Genomic DNA, 15,826 nt, shown 5'->3' with positions numbered 1-15,826 from the left:
TTTGCAATTTTATATGATTCATAGTTTGCTAGATCGCTGTAATTGAATTTGATGACAGTTTGAGTTTCGAGTTTTGTCCACTGTAGAATGAAAAATGAGAATGCTTATAATAATTTGTACTTTGTCACGTTTTTGCTTGTCTGTTATATTGCCTTTTCCTCCTAGCTCCTGAAACTCTGATGAGAGCCCTAGAACTTTTGAATTATCTGGCTGCTTTAAATGATGATGGAGATCTGACTGAATTGGGATCCATGATGGCTGAGTTTCCTCTAGATCCACAGCTCGCTAAAATGGTTATTGCAAGTTGTGACTACAACTGTTCTAATGAGGTCCTATCTATTACTGCTATGTTGTCAGGTAATAGAGGGAAAGGAACTAAAAAAAGCCCAGCTCTTCAAAGTTTGGGTGGACTTCACTTTTGGTTTTGTTTTCTAATATTTAGTATGATAGTGGATTTTATAGGTGGTTTTAAGGGACTCATTTTGCTTCCTAAATATCTTGTAAAGTAGCTTCATAATGACATAGTATTTACAAAAGTAAATTAAGTCATTGTGCACACAGTATAGTAAAAACATGGGCTCTCTTGAGTGCAGATAAAAATCTCAATAAGAGAGTAAGTCTGAAGACATCATAACTGAGTTCTTTGGTAGGTCCATTAGTTTTGCAGTTCATTGCTAAAAGTACCAGAAGAACTTTGTTCTAGTAGCTGGCACTATTAAGTGAGCCTGAGACAAAGCAAACTGTCATTTAAAGAGTGAGCTTTTTTTACATGTATAAATCGTACTGCAGTGGCAATCAAACATTTACTTCAAACTTAGTATCAAATAAATAGAAGTAGTAATATATAATTCTGGGTTTAAAATCTAACCGGATGGTAATTCTTTTACAATGACAGGAAAACACTTGATAAAATAAATATGTCTAATAGATAAAATGGCTTATTTTAAAAATTAGAACATTAAGCTGAACAAATACTATTGTTTTTAATAGTAACACTTAATTCATAAATAAATAGTAACTTGGAAATTAGATTTTCCAAAAAAAAAGAAATACTGTTAATATAAAAATATACACTGGTTCTTGCAGCGTAAAATAGAAAACGTATTAAGTTTTTACTATCAAAGTACTCTATAATACTAGTTTCAGTACTGGGGAAAGTTGACTTCCAGTCATAGAGTGGTTTATTGGTATTATTTATAATTAAATGCCTCAAATAATTCAAAATCTTACATGTAGTTAAAGGAGGAAATTTTTAAAATTTCTAAATATAAAAATTTTGGCTTAGTTTAGATGTATTTTTTAATGGTGTGAATTTTTAATTTAAGAACTAGCTAAAATGTTTTTTTTGCAGAGTTATGATTGATCAGACTCAGAGCAGATGGGCAGGGCAGTATCGAATCATTTTAATGAAATTGTAGTCTCTTGCGGAGGTGGTGGTAGGTTGTTGTCTGCCTTTTCTTATATGTTGTTTTTGCTAGATTCTCCCAGTTGTAGTTAACCCAACATTTTAGTTTTTAGAGAAAGTGTGGGGCAAGAGTTTTAACAGATTGTGTATTTGTTATCTGCCCAGTTTTTATTTTTCTAGGTTCTCTTATCAGGCATACTATACAATTACCATTGTCTGAGTTCAGAAAATTAGCCCTTAAAAAAAATTGGTCATTATGATGCAGTTGAGATCTTCCAACTACATCTCTTATTTGTACTAGTTCTACAAAACGTAGGGTTTACTGGTCATCTTTAGCACATCAAGAGAGTGAACACTTATGTGCAGCGGTTATTAAGCATGGCATTTGTGGGGGAAAACGTTATTAAAGTGTGAGGAAGAAGTCACGGAACTGAAACAGTTTGCTGAGCTTGTAATGCTTTGTTTTCCATTTAAATAGTTTCTGAAGTTTTTGGGTCCTGATATAAATAGTACAAATCAGGGGCCTTATGGAGTGCTTCTTATACCCAATATTTAACTCTGGTAGCTAGTTCACATTAACTTTCACAGCTATGAGAGGTTTCTGTACTTTTATTTATTACCTTGCTTCAGTTACATTAAGCAAGACTTAGTATTTACTGTGATTATGTGTCATTGTCTCTATTTGGCTTCTTTGGAATCATTTTAAAGGGGAAACTGTATGGCAAAGAGTAATTGATACTGTATTTGATCTCACTGTCGATTATTCCCATTATCTTCTATCTGAACTGATAATTTATAATTTTTTTTTATTGACAAAGTTTTAAGAGCTTTAAAAATGTGTTCACAAAGTCCCAAGTTGTTAAGTCTTTTTATTTTCATACTGCTATTATGACTATGGAATTGCTAAAGTGAATTAAGGAAAGTTGTATTTCAAAAAATATAGTGCACGCTTTGTATGTAACAACTTAAAGTTTTATGTGAATTAATATTGAGGCTCTAAACAAATACTGTAGTTATATATTTTGATGACCCTTGAAATAATGACCGTTTCAGACTAATTGTCAACTTTTAAAATATTGGATTCTGCTTTTATATTGAAGTCTTCAAATACAGTTTAAAAAAAGAACTTGGGACTTTATTTTCTAATCTTTCTTAAAATGCTGGAAAACTAGGCCGAATATTCCCAGCCTTTTTGAATTTTCTTAATTCAGAGGCGGTTTAACCTTCCACCACTACTGCTATCATCAAAACCCAAGATTTCATGATATTTTTTATGTTTACATATGCTTCTGCTCACCAGTGCTAATAGTGATACCCACCAGTTGGTAATAGCCACAGCACTAGGGAAGAATTACAATAGAAATGTGGCAGTACACTGGTTGGAAAGTTGTTTTTAGCCCTGCAGTGGGCAAGTATAGCTTCATCACTTTCGTAACCATTCAGTGGATTCAATGGATGGCCTTTTAAAAAATTATATTTAGCTAAAAGGCTATTAACACCGTAATTCTGGCTATTGGTAGAGCTATCGGCACTGGTTTTTGAAATGAGTTGAGCTTCCTAGTATCTTGATGGCCTTCAGAATAGCTGTTTTGATGCCTACTTTTAGATCTAGTTAAAAATAATCAGGTACTCTGTAGCTTTGAAACCCTCTTGTCTTACAGATGTGGTTAGGTGTTGATGTACCAAATCAAGGTAGTAAACAGTCCAAGATGCAGTTGGAGGCCATCCTGCCCTGCCCTATGCTCTGTGAACTGACCTAGCTAGGCCTTGTTCCTCTATCTGTGAATGCGTGACTCATCGATATGGGCGTTTGTGTTGGGCCCATACCAACCTTGTTTAGTCCCACAGTGTTTTGTTCGCCCCACGGAGGCCAAGAAAGCCGCAGATGAGGCCAAGATGAGATTTGCCCACATAGATGGAGATCATCTGACACTGCTGAATGTCTACCACGCTTTTAAACAAAGTAAGTGTAAATTAGATTGAAGGCACTCTTTTGTCTAAATGTCACTTGCAGCATATAAGATGTTTCTTCATCGCACTTTCATTTATTATCCGTGACAACTTTACATTAGAAACCCAGAGATCCTTTAGAAAAAAACTCATGACTATCATTTAAAATAGAAATTGCCCATCTTTTCCAGAGTTGTTTACTTTTATAATCAGGGAAAAAGCACTGGAAACCTGGAAAATACAGAGAAATAAAGATAAAATACTTGTATAAAATTTACCATGAACATACAGATTTTGATATACTTTTGTTTTAATTTTGCATTTTTTGTGAATGGTTTTGTATTATAGAATTATTACTGTCTAATATTTTTACTAATAAATAGCTCTTACAAAAGAGTAAACTAACAAAATAGAAATACAGGCTATAAATGTGAATGACCATTCTCAGGCTATAAGTGGTCCATAAACATGAGGAGGAAATTCACCTCTACTTGTAGTTCAATAAATGCATTGTTATTGAGAGGTGCCATTTTCTCACCTATAAAATTGGCAAAGGTTAAAGAAAAATAGTCTTTAGTTGTGTGGGAGTGGGTTTAGTGGAGCAGTCTTAACACCAGAGCTGGGAATGTAAATTTATGTTATGTTTATGAAAAGCAGTAGATTTTATGTTACCAAGAACCTTAACAAACTCAAACCCTTTGACCCAGAGATAATCTGTGAGATTTTCTTTTAGTATTCTGTGGACAGAGATATGTTTCAAGTTTTTTATCCCACAGTTATCTATCATAGTAAGGGAAAATGGAAACTACCTAAATGCCCACCAGTAGAAAGATGGTTCAGTGATTTATGCTATAGCAACGTGATGAAATATTGTTCTAACTTTATATTGTTTTCAGAGAATATTTAGCAACATGAAAAACATTTTCCAGTTATTTGAAAACAAGGAAACATAGTGGTAATAATACAGTTATTGCTAGATGCTTTTGTTGGAATGCACTATTTATAAAAATTAAATGAGAGGAAAATGTAAAGGGGAAAAAAATGTGGAAATAATTGCAATAGATTCTGAAAGTATTTGATTTCTACATATCGGTAGGTTAACCTGTTGGGTGATACGTTATCAGAGACTGATAGCCCTACATCACCCTTTTCCAGGAATGTGGTGTCTTCAATCACTCTGAAAGTTTGTGGTTTCTGCTGATAAGAATTTAGTTTCCTAATTTATTATATAGACATTCAAATTTTGCACTCCTTGTTTTATTTGAGTCTCATTTTTATTTCTCAAAAAATCCTATTTACACTCTTAAAATAGTCTGTTGACTTTGGCACATCTCTTTGGGGATAGGGGTGAATTTATTCATTCAGGGTCCAGAAGTGCTAGAGGGCCAGTATGAGGGACAAGGACCTTAGCAGCCAAATTGCACATCTGTGTCTTACACACGAACTCTGATATGAGTTGATAGAATTGATGAATATCAGATAAGGAAAAGGTAGAGAGTCCTTCTCTTCCTGGATCTGAGAAATTTGGGGCACATAAGGGAGGTAAATGAAAAGTAATTGAGAAACAGATGAAGGCCAATACATAGTTTACGTCAGAAAATTTATTTTATCCTTCTTGTGTCCAAAGTATTGGTAATGCATAATGTTAAAGCCTTTATTCCTGATGGGATAGATCAATTCAAGAAATACACTATATTCCTGTTGTGGTGCGAACTGTATTGCATGCTAGTTGATAACTGTGTGACCACCAGACACGTAACTTGTTAACAGATTGTGATAACTGCCTTGAGAAGGAGCAGATTCACATCCATCTTGGTTCTCAGAATCTCTTGACGTTATTAAGGTACTGTTTTAAGTGGAAATGAAAAGATTTCTGTAGGAGCAGCATGGTTTTTTAACCCTATTTCTCTCACAGGACATTTTAATTCCTTTAAAATTAGGTTGTATTATTTTGTCATTTAAGCTTTTGATGATAACTAGCACAGCATTGTATTTCATAGTTTGGTTTGAAAATGAAATTTAAGATTTATAGTGGAACTGTGTGTTTTCATTTTTACATATAAATGTAACATTACAGTGTCTTAGAGGAGTTTTAAGATTTAAATGATAAAATTGCTAAAGAATGCTTGTGCTTTATACACGTATTTGGTAGTTGGGAACTTTCTAGGAAAATATTGAACAGTAGGTACCTATAAAAGCTTTCTCCTACCCATTCTGAGCAGAGGGAGTGTCATGAAGTAGAATGGGAACATCTGCTCACTAGATAGATGATCCTTTTCTACTAAATGCTTTTCACTGCCATAGGGATGGTAAGCTGTTGGTTAGTTTTAGACCTTTTCCTCGATACGCTTTTCTTAATAAGGTCAAAGGAAACAGAATGACTGGACATTTAGCCTTTAATCACTGCCACCTTTTCAAATAAGGAGAGCTAGTCTAAAAATAACATCAAACTTTGATCTCCACATAATATTTGGACATTTCAGATCCATTTATTGAATTTGGGGTGTTTTAACTATTTTTTAAGTGATGCTGTGTTGTATTTGAAACATTGTGTATTTGCAAACTAGCAGATATTAGCAAATATTTCAGATATTAGTCAAGACGATCTATTTCATTAAAAACAATGATTGATTACATAGTAAAGATAAATTAGTCTTTATACTATTGGTTTTAACACTTGGAAAACAGAACTAGATTTAAGTTATTTTGCAGTGCCTTAATTTCTCTGTGTGTTTGTGTGTGTCTGTGCTAATGGTTTGGCTTTAGATCTTAAGAGTAGTTTCACTGTGAGAAATATATAGCTAGAATTATTTTAATAAAATGTTCCCGTGTTTAGATTTTATTCCTCCCATTTATCAAACTATTTCTCAAAAATTTAGAGACATAGTAAAACCATCAGATACTATTTGTTTATCTTGACAACTTAAAATTCCTGTTCTGTTACTCTTTAGTGTATGAATTCTGTGAAAAGTTTAGCATGTCAGAAACACTACACTCCAGATCAGAGTCTGCAAATGAACAACCCTTTTAAGAAGTCCCCCTTTTTATTGTCTGTTTCGACGTTACCTTTCATTAAGCACATACTTTCTTTGTTTCATCTCTGAAGATACTCATTGCTTTGCTTTAAATGTCAGTATGTTCAGTTGGATACCTTTTATTTCTCATTCCAGATGGGTTAATTAATGGACATTTTAACATGTCAGGTCTTCAATTTAAAGGTCATTTACAACACCATCTATCCACCTACCCTGTTTCTGAAATGTGGCTGCATTTTGTAATGGATAAACATTTATTAATATACCTGTTGTTCCTCTGACAAACTATTAAGAATATGTGTATTATAATTCGTAGAATCCTAGAACCAAGGAGAAAGGACTATGCCAAAGATTACTGTATATCACATAGCTGGAAAAGTATCATCATAGTTGTAATATTTTAAGGACCCCCCCAATTTCACAAATAACCCTCTTAGATTTATTTATCGAAGGGCCTCTGAAGTAAATAATGCAGTTTTCCATTGTGACTTTGAGACATAAAGATGGCACTGTGTAATGTTTTACATGATGCTACAGTTTGAGCTCTTATATGAGCATCTCTAGGTTAGTTGGAAGGATTCATCAATGGAGAAAGATCCCTTTGATAATAAAATATATGTAGTGAAATTACTTGAAGTGCTTTGATATAAGCTTTGTTTATTAAACATAAGAGTGAGTGTTCCAGACATCCTTGTAACCTATGTCACTTGTATTTTAAACCACTAAGAGGTACATGGGTCACAGTAAAACTTCTAAACACTAAGTTTGGGGTGCTCTAGCTCAGGAGTAAAGCAAAGCACACAATAGTCACTTGAAGTTCATTTTTATAACTTTTAAATTGTATTTGATAGTCTTAATCTAAGCTTGTTTTTTCTTTGAAAATGAGAAAGACATGGCATTTTTCCAAATTCTCTCAACCCACCCCTGTCAGACTATCGAAAACAACCAGGTGTATGTTTATGGGTAAATAACTCAGAACAATTAAAATAGTTTATCCAAAAACCATTGTTTTGTCATTCAATAGCCAGAAACCTTAGTGCTATTTCTAATTTTGAACTTCACTCCAGATTTTTAGGAAAGTTGATAACATTGTGATTAATTTATAAAAATGATGTGGGTTATTCCCTTTTGGATTACTTAGCTTACTGTTTATAGTGATTTCCTTTTTTAATTAGATAATATACCTGTTTGGATGATTCATGTCCCTCTTATTTTCCCTCCCTCCAACTTTGTAGATCATGAATCGGTTCAGTGGTGTTATGACAACTTCATTAACTACAGGTCCCTGATGTCAGCAGACAATGTACGCCAGCAGCTGTCGAGAATTATGGACAGATTTAATTTGCCTCGTCGAAGTACTGACTTTACAAGCAGGGACTATTATATTAATATAAGAAAAGCTTTGGTTACTGGGTATTTTATGCAGGTATGTGGATAATACAGAAGTGCATAATTAAATGTTTACATAATGTTTGTTTTCTATAGCAGCCCTTGGAATCCACATAAACACAAAAATTCAGTTAAAGAATGCCTATAAATATTGATCTTAAATTTTATGTCCAAATTCTTGAATGAACTGATACACTGAGAAGTTTTTACGTGTCTAAATTAATTCACTAAATGGCATAGTTAGTGATCCAGTTATATAGACATCAATTATAGAATTACTTTTTTATTAATGGAGTCTTTAAGACACTTGGTGCTGGGAAAGCCAGGCGTGTCTTTTGATTTAAGTAATAAAGAAAAATAATTTAAAACATTTCATTTAGCTTTGTGTTTTATATTGGAGGCTGAAGTAAAACTTGTCAGGTAAATCTAGTGAGTATTTATTTTAAGGGACTTACAACAGATTATGTTTTTAAAAATGCAAAGTTTTTCTGATGAAACAAGTCAGTCCCTTACTTGGGATGGGATTGGTTTTAGTTATCTCTTATATATCCCACTTGTTTTTTTCGTTGTCTCCTTTGGCTCTGTATTTTAAGCAAGATGTGGCCTGCCTTAAGGCCAAATGAGCTCAATAAATAGAATGGACTTAAATGCACTGAGTCAGAATGAAAGTAGATTGGCGCATTGTCGGTATTTGAAATCAAAGCAACAGAATGTTTATTGTGGCATCTTATAAGGATTTTCATGCCTTGCTCTGTTATTCAAGCATTATGGATTTCTAATTCTCTTAAGATTAAAATTTATTAGAAATAGGGCATGCAGTGTAGTACCTGGCACCTAGTAGGTGCTTAGTAAATATTTATTGAATAAAATTGAGTTTATTTTCTATTATGTATTATTCATTTCTATTATTCACACATATTCTTTATGTTACTAGAGTTCTAGAATTGGAAAGGGCTATCTTCATCTGCTTTGGTATTTGTTAAATATTAGATGAGTGCCACCAATTGATGTGTTTGATTGTAGATAATTAATCTTTTAGTAGTTGTTCAGCTACCACAAAATTGTCACCTGGCATTAAGAACCTACTCTAGATGGTCTAAGGCAGGAAGGCCAAATAGTATATAGTAGGCTTTGTGGGCCCATTAGGTCCCTATTAAAACTATTCAACTCTGCCTGCCCTTGTAGCACAAAAGCAGCCTTGGACAAATGGGAATGCCTGTGTTCCAGGAAAACTTCACTGAAATGTAAATTTCACGTGATTTCCACTCCAGTGTCACCAAATGTTTCTCTTTCGAATTTTTTCCCCTAATCATTTAAAGATGTGTAAAGTATTCTTAGCTGACAGGCCTTACAAACATAGGCAGTGAGTTGGATTTGGCCTGCTGTAGTTGGCTGATGCCTGCTTTTATTAGGCAGTGGTAGATAAATATAGCCATCAGATAAAAAGCAAAAGGTGAGGCTTGCTTGTCCCTAATTATATAGGTAGCTTTACACCACTTTTGTTTTGTAACTAGCACATCAGAAGTATCGTATTAATTTACTGGGTTTTGGTTTCAGGTGGCACATTTAGAACGAACAGGGCATTACTTAACTGTGAAAGATAACCAGGTGGTTCAGTTGCATCCCTCTACTGTTCTTGACCACAAGCCTGAATGGGTGCTTTATAATGAGTTTGTTCTTACAACAAAGAATTACATCCGGACGTGTACAGATATCAAGCCCGAATGGTAAGCTCAGCGCCTTTCGTTCTAAAAGTTTTCGTTACCATTTGCTCAGAATGGAATCTGAAAGGAGACTTGTTTTTCGTTTCACTCTGGGGAATTTGGTGTTTTCATCACTAAGGTATATAGTCCAGTGTATAGTTATGGGGCTTTGACCTGATGGTATGGTTACCTCTTAACATCTTTGGTTTGATAAGAGGACAGTGAGATCGTTGGTACGGACATGGGCAGGATTTGGAGCCAAATATAAAGCTACAGTTAACTGATATCAAGAGTGTCTTTAGAGCCCTTCTCTTGCTGTTGTGATTAACTCAAGTCTTCTGGTTCCAGAAGTCAGTCAGTCTTTATATTTTATCTGTCCCACTATAATTAGCTCTCAACTGTTATTTATATGTTGGTGCTTTAGGAGCTAAGCAGGCATTAAAAACTATACCTCTTTTTGTATCATTGCATATTTGATTCACAAAATGTAATCAGAACTGACTTATTTTAAGCAAAATTACCCACCCACTTCACTAGCTCACTACCTCACTCCCTCTTGTGTCCTTTTTTTTTCCTTTTTTGCCAGAATCTATTCTATAACTTAAGATAGGAAACGTCAGCCAAGAATGGTGGGACTGAAGCGCTTATTTTAGTTGATGTCACTTGCAATATTTCCTACACTGATTTATGACTTTTGACACTGAAATTGTGTAGGACATTATCATTTTATCTTAAATGCTTTGCTGAGAAAAAATTGTATGGCTAAACGTTAAAAAAGATTCAGTCAAGTGTATTGTTTGGGGTATAGAGTTATATTTATGGTTATTAGAACTTTGAAAATGAGAAGATCCAGTCATTTGAATACCAGGATGTTTCTTGTATAGAACCTTCAGTACTCTAACCTTAGAGAGGTTGGTCAAAATAGTGTTCTAGAGTGAAGAAATGAATGACCTTATGTTAATATCTTTGTATTAATGTAAAGGATTTTTTGTAAGAATTTATCTTTTTTTTAAGTTTATGGGAAGTCCACCATCAGAAAATTTACAGCTTATTAGAAGCATACATATCAAAAGTGGTGTTTATAAGGATTAGGCATTTGTAATTTTAACATTGATTTGGATTTGTAGGTTTGCCTTTCTTTATCAGTATATTAATGAGTAATGCCTATCCCGTTAGCAATTCCAGTACTTTAATTGTTAATTTGGTAATTTTTCCCCCCCTTCTGGACAGGTTGGTGAAAATTGCCCCTCAATATTATGACATGAGCAATTTCCCACAGTGTGAAGCAAAGAGACAGTTGGACCGCATCATTGCCAAACTGCAATCCAAGGAATATTCACAGTACTGAATTCAATGCTTAGAACTGAAGTTATTCAGAGGACAGCTTTAAAAGATGAATGAACTCAAAAGTTCAAGTTGTGCTCTTCACGTTGGTTCAATAATGGCCTTTATTTGAAAGCTTTTTAATTTTTCTTTACAGTAAATATTCCATTCTGATTTCATAAATTAAACATTTATGCCTCCCTTTTGTGTTGACACTGTAGCTCATACTGGAAAAGTCGATCAATGTTTTGCAGTTTATTGAAAGTAGTTCTATATATAACAATGTTATAAGCATTTCTTTAGAAATGGTTGAAAATGCTTCTAAAATGTGATTATCGACCATGGTATGCATGATCGTTGTAATTGTTGACATTCCTTTTAGAAGTTGTGAAATGTTACAACTTGTGCTTATGTAGACACAATCTTCTGTCTCAGTACAGAGGCACTGACTTCAATAAAGTCTATTTATACTAATTTTGGCCACAGCACTTTGATATTTTTGTTCTAGTCTCTTTAAGTATGGCTTCTTCTCTTCCCCAGTGTGGGACTTTTTTTTTCTCTCCTTGAATTGTAAGTGTACTATGATTACATATTCAGCATCTTTCCACAGGGTTGCTCTTTAAAGTAGTCATTACAGCAGTGTTTTAAAGAACATAGCTTAGCACTTTGTTAGGTCAGGATGTGATCTAATGAGATAAAGTATGTAGTTTTTACTCAGAATTGGATCCCCAAAGACAGAATAATTAAAGGATAGTTTTCTCTTCATCTTAAAGTTCGTTCCATAAGACTGATTATTTATTATTTTGTTACCACATTTTTAGCAGATGTTTTTGTTTTACTTATACCATTCTAAGCACTCTAGTCACTGAAACAAATGTTTGTATTAAATAGACAATAGGAAATGATATATTGTAGATCTTGGTCAGTTTTACTGAATTCTCAGTGTTGGGTGTTTTATGCAATGTACAAAGTAATTAGTGCAGTGTGTTAAAATGTGAACTTTCCATTCCCTGTAACAGGCCACAGACAAGTTAAAAACCCTTTTTTTAACCACAAATGACCCATCAAAGGGTCTTTAGGGTGTGACCCATCAAAGGGTTCTTAGTAAATCAGTTCCTTTTACTTGAAGAGTAAATACTGTACTCATTAATGTCTGGACTTGCCTCTTCTCCCTTTCCCCTCTTTAAAAATATTTAAATGTTAAATTTATAGGTATACATAGTTGGGATTTCAATATACTTTGAGGCATATATCTAGTATGTGGTGTAAGGGAGTTAATTGGGCAAGTTAAGAGTATTTCAGGTTACTGGGATACTTCTCAGTGTAGGTAGCTGTTAATTGTTAAATGATGCCTAGTGGTTTGAAAGAGTTATATGCTTCTATTAAGTGCTTAATTTTGGTCCCATGGAGTAATTTACATGCTGAAGTAATATTTTAGGTTTCATTTAAATTGTTTAAAAATTTGTCCTACGTTAACTATTGGCAATATTATATGCTAGCATTTTTTTTTTTAGGTTAAGAAAGTCTAGGCACTTGATAAGACTGTTTACTAAAATGGTAGGTCTTGCCAAAGTAATATATTATCTGTTAAAATTATACCACAGTATACAGTTGGTAAATCAGTTGCATATCGTTATAATCTGACCATCTATCCAATTTTAAATAGGTCTCAGTGTGTTGTATGTGTTTTTTAACCTTGTGCTTTTTAAAATCTAGAGTTCGACCATTCGGTTTTCTTATAGAGAAACAAGTTATAGAGCGATATGTAGAACAATGTTAGGTAGTTATTTGGCAGAGTTTCTGGGAATGGCTGGTATTGTTTGTATCTTACAAGTGATGAGTGTGCATTGGGAGTGGCTGCCTGGAAACAGAGCAAACCGAGTTTTTATTCCCTATTATCATGCCTACCAAAATATTAAAATTCCCTCCATAGTAATTCAGAAAATCTTTTTTGAAGGTTTTCTGGAGAGGTCTCCTTATCTCTCAGTTTAAAATAAGTAGAACTGCTTTTTGTTGTGAATATAGTCATTCTCAGTATCTGTGGGGAACTGGTTCTAGGACCCCTTGTGCTTACCAAAATCCGTGCATGCTCAGGTCCCTTATATAAAATGGCATAGTACAATTGGCCCTCTGTAAACACAGGTCCCTGGATTCAACCAACCATGGATACAGAACCCCTAGATACAGAGTGCAGAATAGGTAGCATAAGGAAGGAAGACAATCAGCAAGTAGAACGCTTGTCTGTAAAGGCCGAGGAAATGAACACAACTTGGGGGTATAGGGCAGGATAAAATACATACCCTGTAATCAGTCCATTTAGCTAGAATTGCAAAAATAAAAGGATTCTATGCTGAATTTTTAATATAGTATATGACTTAGTTCTAGAATTTTAGGTTTGTAAGGTACCTGCAAATAGTTGGGATTCTTTTCTAAATAATTTTAATGGCCATCTCCTTTGCTCAGATACTTCAGAGCAAAACCATTACTTTAGAAGACATCTTAATAGTTCTCTTAGAAATGCTGGGCATACTCTTTCACTGTAACTAATTGTTTTTAATTCTTCTAGAGTAAAGTTAAATAAGCCTGGCTGTTCTTCTGCATGATGCCATTTAGTTATTTGAGTTAACTGTCATCTTCCTTTATTCTTATTTAGGCTGTACAGCCTGTTTTCCTCCTCAGCCTTCCTCTTTGATACGGTTTCTATAGATATCATGAATGTTCCTGCTTAACCTCTGCTGGGTGTTCTCTGGATTGTAGTCAATACTGTGGTCTAAGCTGGGCAAAGTGCCGTGGAACTTGTATTTCCCAGGGGACCAGACATGCCATTGCTTCTGTTAATGCAACTTAAGATTCCATTACCCTATATTACTGAAAGTAGAGGAGGGGATTGTGGTCTGCCTCCAGGCATTTTTAGAGGTGCCCTCGTACCATACTTATGGATAAAATAGGTGGATGTTTTATCCGTAGGTAAAAGATAACCATCGTACAAGTGGTCTGATAGTTATCTTGCCATCATCAAGGCAAATGTGTTTATTGAGAACTTACTGCTGTAGTGACTTTTAAGTACTTCTGTTGATATACACCGGCTAGATTTTGGGAACTTTCCTGTTTGGCTTACTGTGAATTCTCTAGCTTGGACTGTTAATTGCTCATTTCTAAAGTGCTTGAACTTAGCCTAGCAAAAGCAGCCTCTGTTATCAGTCATACACTAAGTTTAACCCAAACCTGGGAGTTACTTGTATTTGGCAAGTTTCTTGCATTCTTTTAATATGTGGGCCTGTTTCATTCTGTTTGAAAAGATGCTATTTTTTGTAGAGTCTTCATTTATAATTAATAATAGACTGTAGTAAATGGAACCTGATTGAGAACTCATGGGAAAACTACATTTATAACTTGTTTTTAACATTTCTCCCTGATAGAAGTTTTATTGTTATTGGTATTCCTTCATACAATTTTTGTATACATCGCTTAGTAATACCGATCACTGTTCATTTTATTAAGTACCAACTCTGGAAGGCATTGTGTGAGTCTATAAAAATAGATTGATAATTCAGAGACCGTCTGGAATTATGGTCTGGTTGGGATTTTTAAAATGTGTTCAAAGATCCATAATATAAAGCAAGGTATGATGAATGTGGTAAAGAACTATAGGTATCAGAGAGGAAGGATAGGTTAAGGATTAGTTAGTCAAGTATTGAGTAAAGTGAGATAAATAAGCAGCCAAGTAAGTCAAATGGTTAAGTGTGAGTCCATTGGAAGTGGTTAAGGGCTGGGGTAAGCTCACATCCCTGGCTCTCATGTGACAATGCCTGATGGTTTTTTTTTTTTTTTTGCCTGATGGTATTTTAAACCAAGCTGGAAATTCGAATTTGTATGTTAAGTCTCCCTATTATAAATTTTAGATTTTTTTTTTCTTAACTCTTAAAGCTGGATTCTAGGCAGCCATTTGCAAATTTGGGGTTAAGTAATCAGGAAATTTTGTGGTTTAGTTGCACATCAAACAATTATTAGGATTGCAATAGGCACTAAGTATTTCTTAGACAATTAACAGCATTATCAGGCCAAGAGTCATGGTCCAGAGACAGTTGTTCTGCTTTAATTGAGGTATAATTTACATACAGCAAACTACCATGTTGATTTAGGTCTACAGTTTGGTGAAGTTTGACAAATCTATACAGTTGTGTAATCATCACCACAAACGATACACAACATTTTGATCACCCCAAAAATGTTTCCCCCTGTCCCGCTGTTCACTAATCCCCTTGCTCGACTCCCAAGAGCTTTGCAAGTGCACAGACTTTCTGTCCTTTTAGTTTAGCCCTTTCCAGAAGGTCATAAATGGAATCAGACTGGTTGTAGTTTTTTTGTGTCTGGTTTCTTTCATTGGGCATAATGCTCTTAAGGGTCATCCATGTTGCATATATAGGTATATTCAGTAGTCCATTATGTATGTACCATATCTGTTTATGCATTCACCTGTTGCTGGAAGGTTGAGTTATTTCCAGCCTTTGCTATTATGAGTAAAGCTATTTGCATACAGGTGTTTGCGTGGACATCGGTTTTTATTTCTCTTGTGTAAATACCTAGGAACGCATGTTTAGTTTTATGAGAAGTTGCCCAACAGTTTTCAAAGTGCTGTACTATTTTGCTGTCCCACTGTCAGTGCATGTTTCATTGCTCTTCATTCTTGCCAGTGTTTTGTAATTACCACCCTCCTCCTTTATTATCTTTTTGCCACACTGAGCGGCACGTGGGGTCTTAGTTCCCCAACCAGGGATCAAACCCTTGCCCCTTGCACTGGAAGCTCGGAGTCTTAACCACTGGAACACCAGGGGAGTCCCCCATTTTTATTTAAAATTTCAGCCATTTAAGTAGGTGTGTAGTCCCTCATTTTGGTTTCCATTTGCATTTCACTGTGATGAAATTTGCACGACCAATCTTTAGCGGTGTTGAACATCTTTTCACATGCCTATTTGTCATTCACATCTCTTGGTGAAGTGACTGGTCACATCTTTAGCCCT

General features: G+C 34.6%; 1 protein-coding gene across 1 annotated transcript in view; it reads left to right on the top strand.

Annotated features, from left to right (window-relative positions):
* Positions 1–11,280, top strand: part of DHX15 (DEAH-box helicase 15) — a 52,355-nt gene extending 41,075 nt beyond the window's left edge. Inside the window, exons 10-14 of the mRNA XM_030832197.2 lie at positions 166–357; positions 3,246–3,368; positions 7,626–7,816; positions 9,337–9,506; positions 10,713–11,280. Of these exons, the coding sequence (XP_030688057.1) occupies positions 166–357; positions 3,246–3,368; positions 7,626–7,816; positions 9,337–9,506; positions 10,713–10,830 (794 nt within the window). The 3' untranslated portion in view covers positions 10,831–11,280. The remainder of the gene's footprint in view (positions 1–165; positions 358–3,245; positions 3,369–7,625; positions 7,817–9,336; positions 9,507–10,712) is intronic.
* The last annotated feature ends 4,546 nt before the right edge of the window (positions 11,281–15,826 follow it).

The sequence above is a fragment of the Globicephala melas genome, chromosome 5, assembly GCF_963455315.2.
Source record: "Globicephala melas chromosome 5, mGloMel1.2, whole genome shotgun sequence".
In the NCBI taxonomy this organism is placed as follows: Eukaryota; Metazoa; Chordata; class Mammalia; order Artiodactyla; family Delphinidae; genus Globicephala; species Globicephala melas.
Note: the sequence above shows the minus strand (reverse complement) of the source record. Positions and strands in the feature narration are given on the sequence as shown.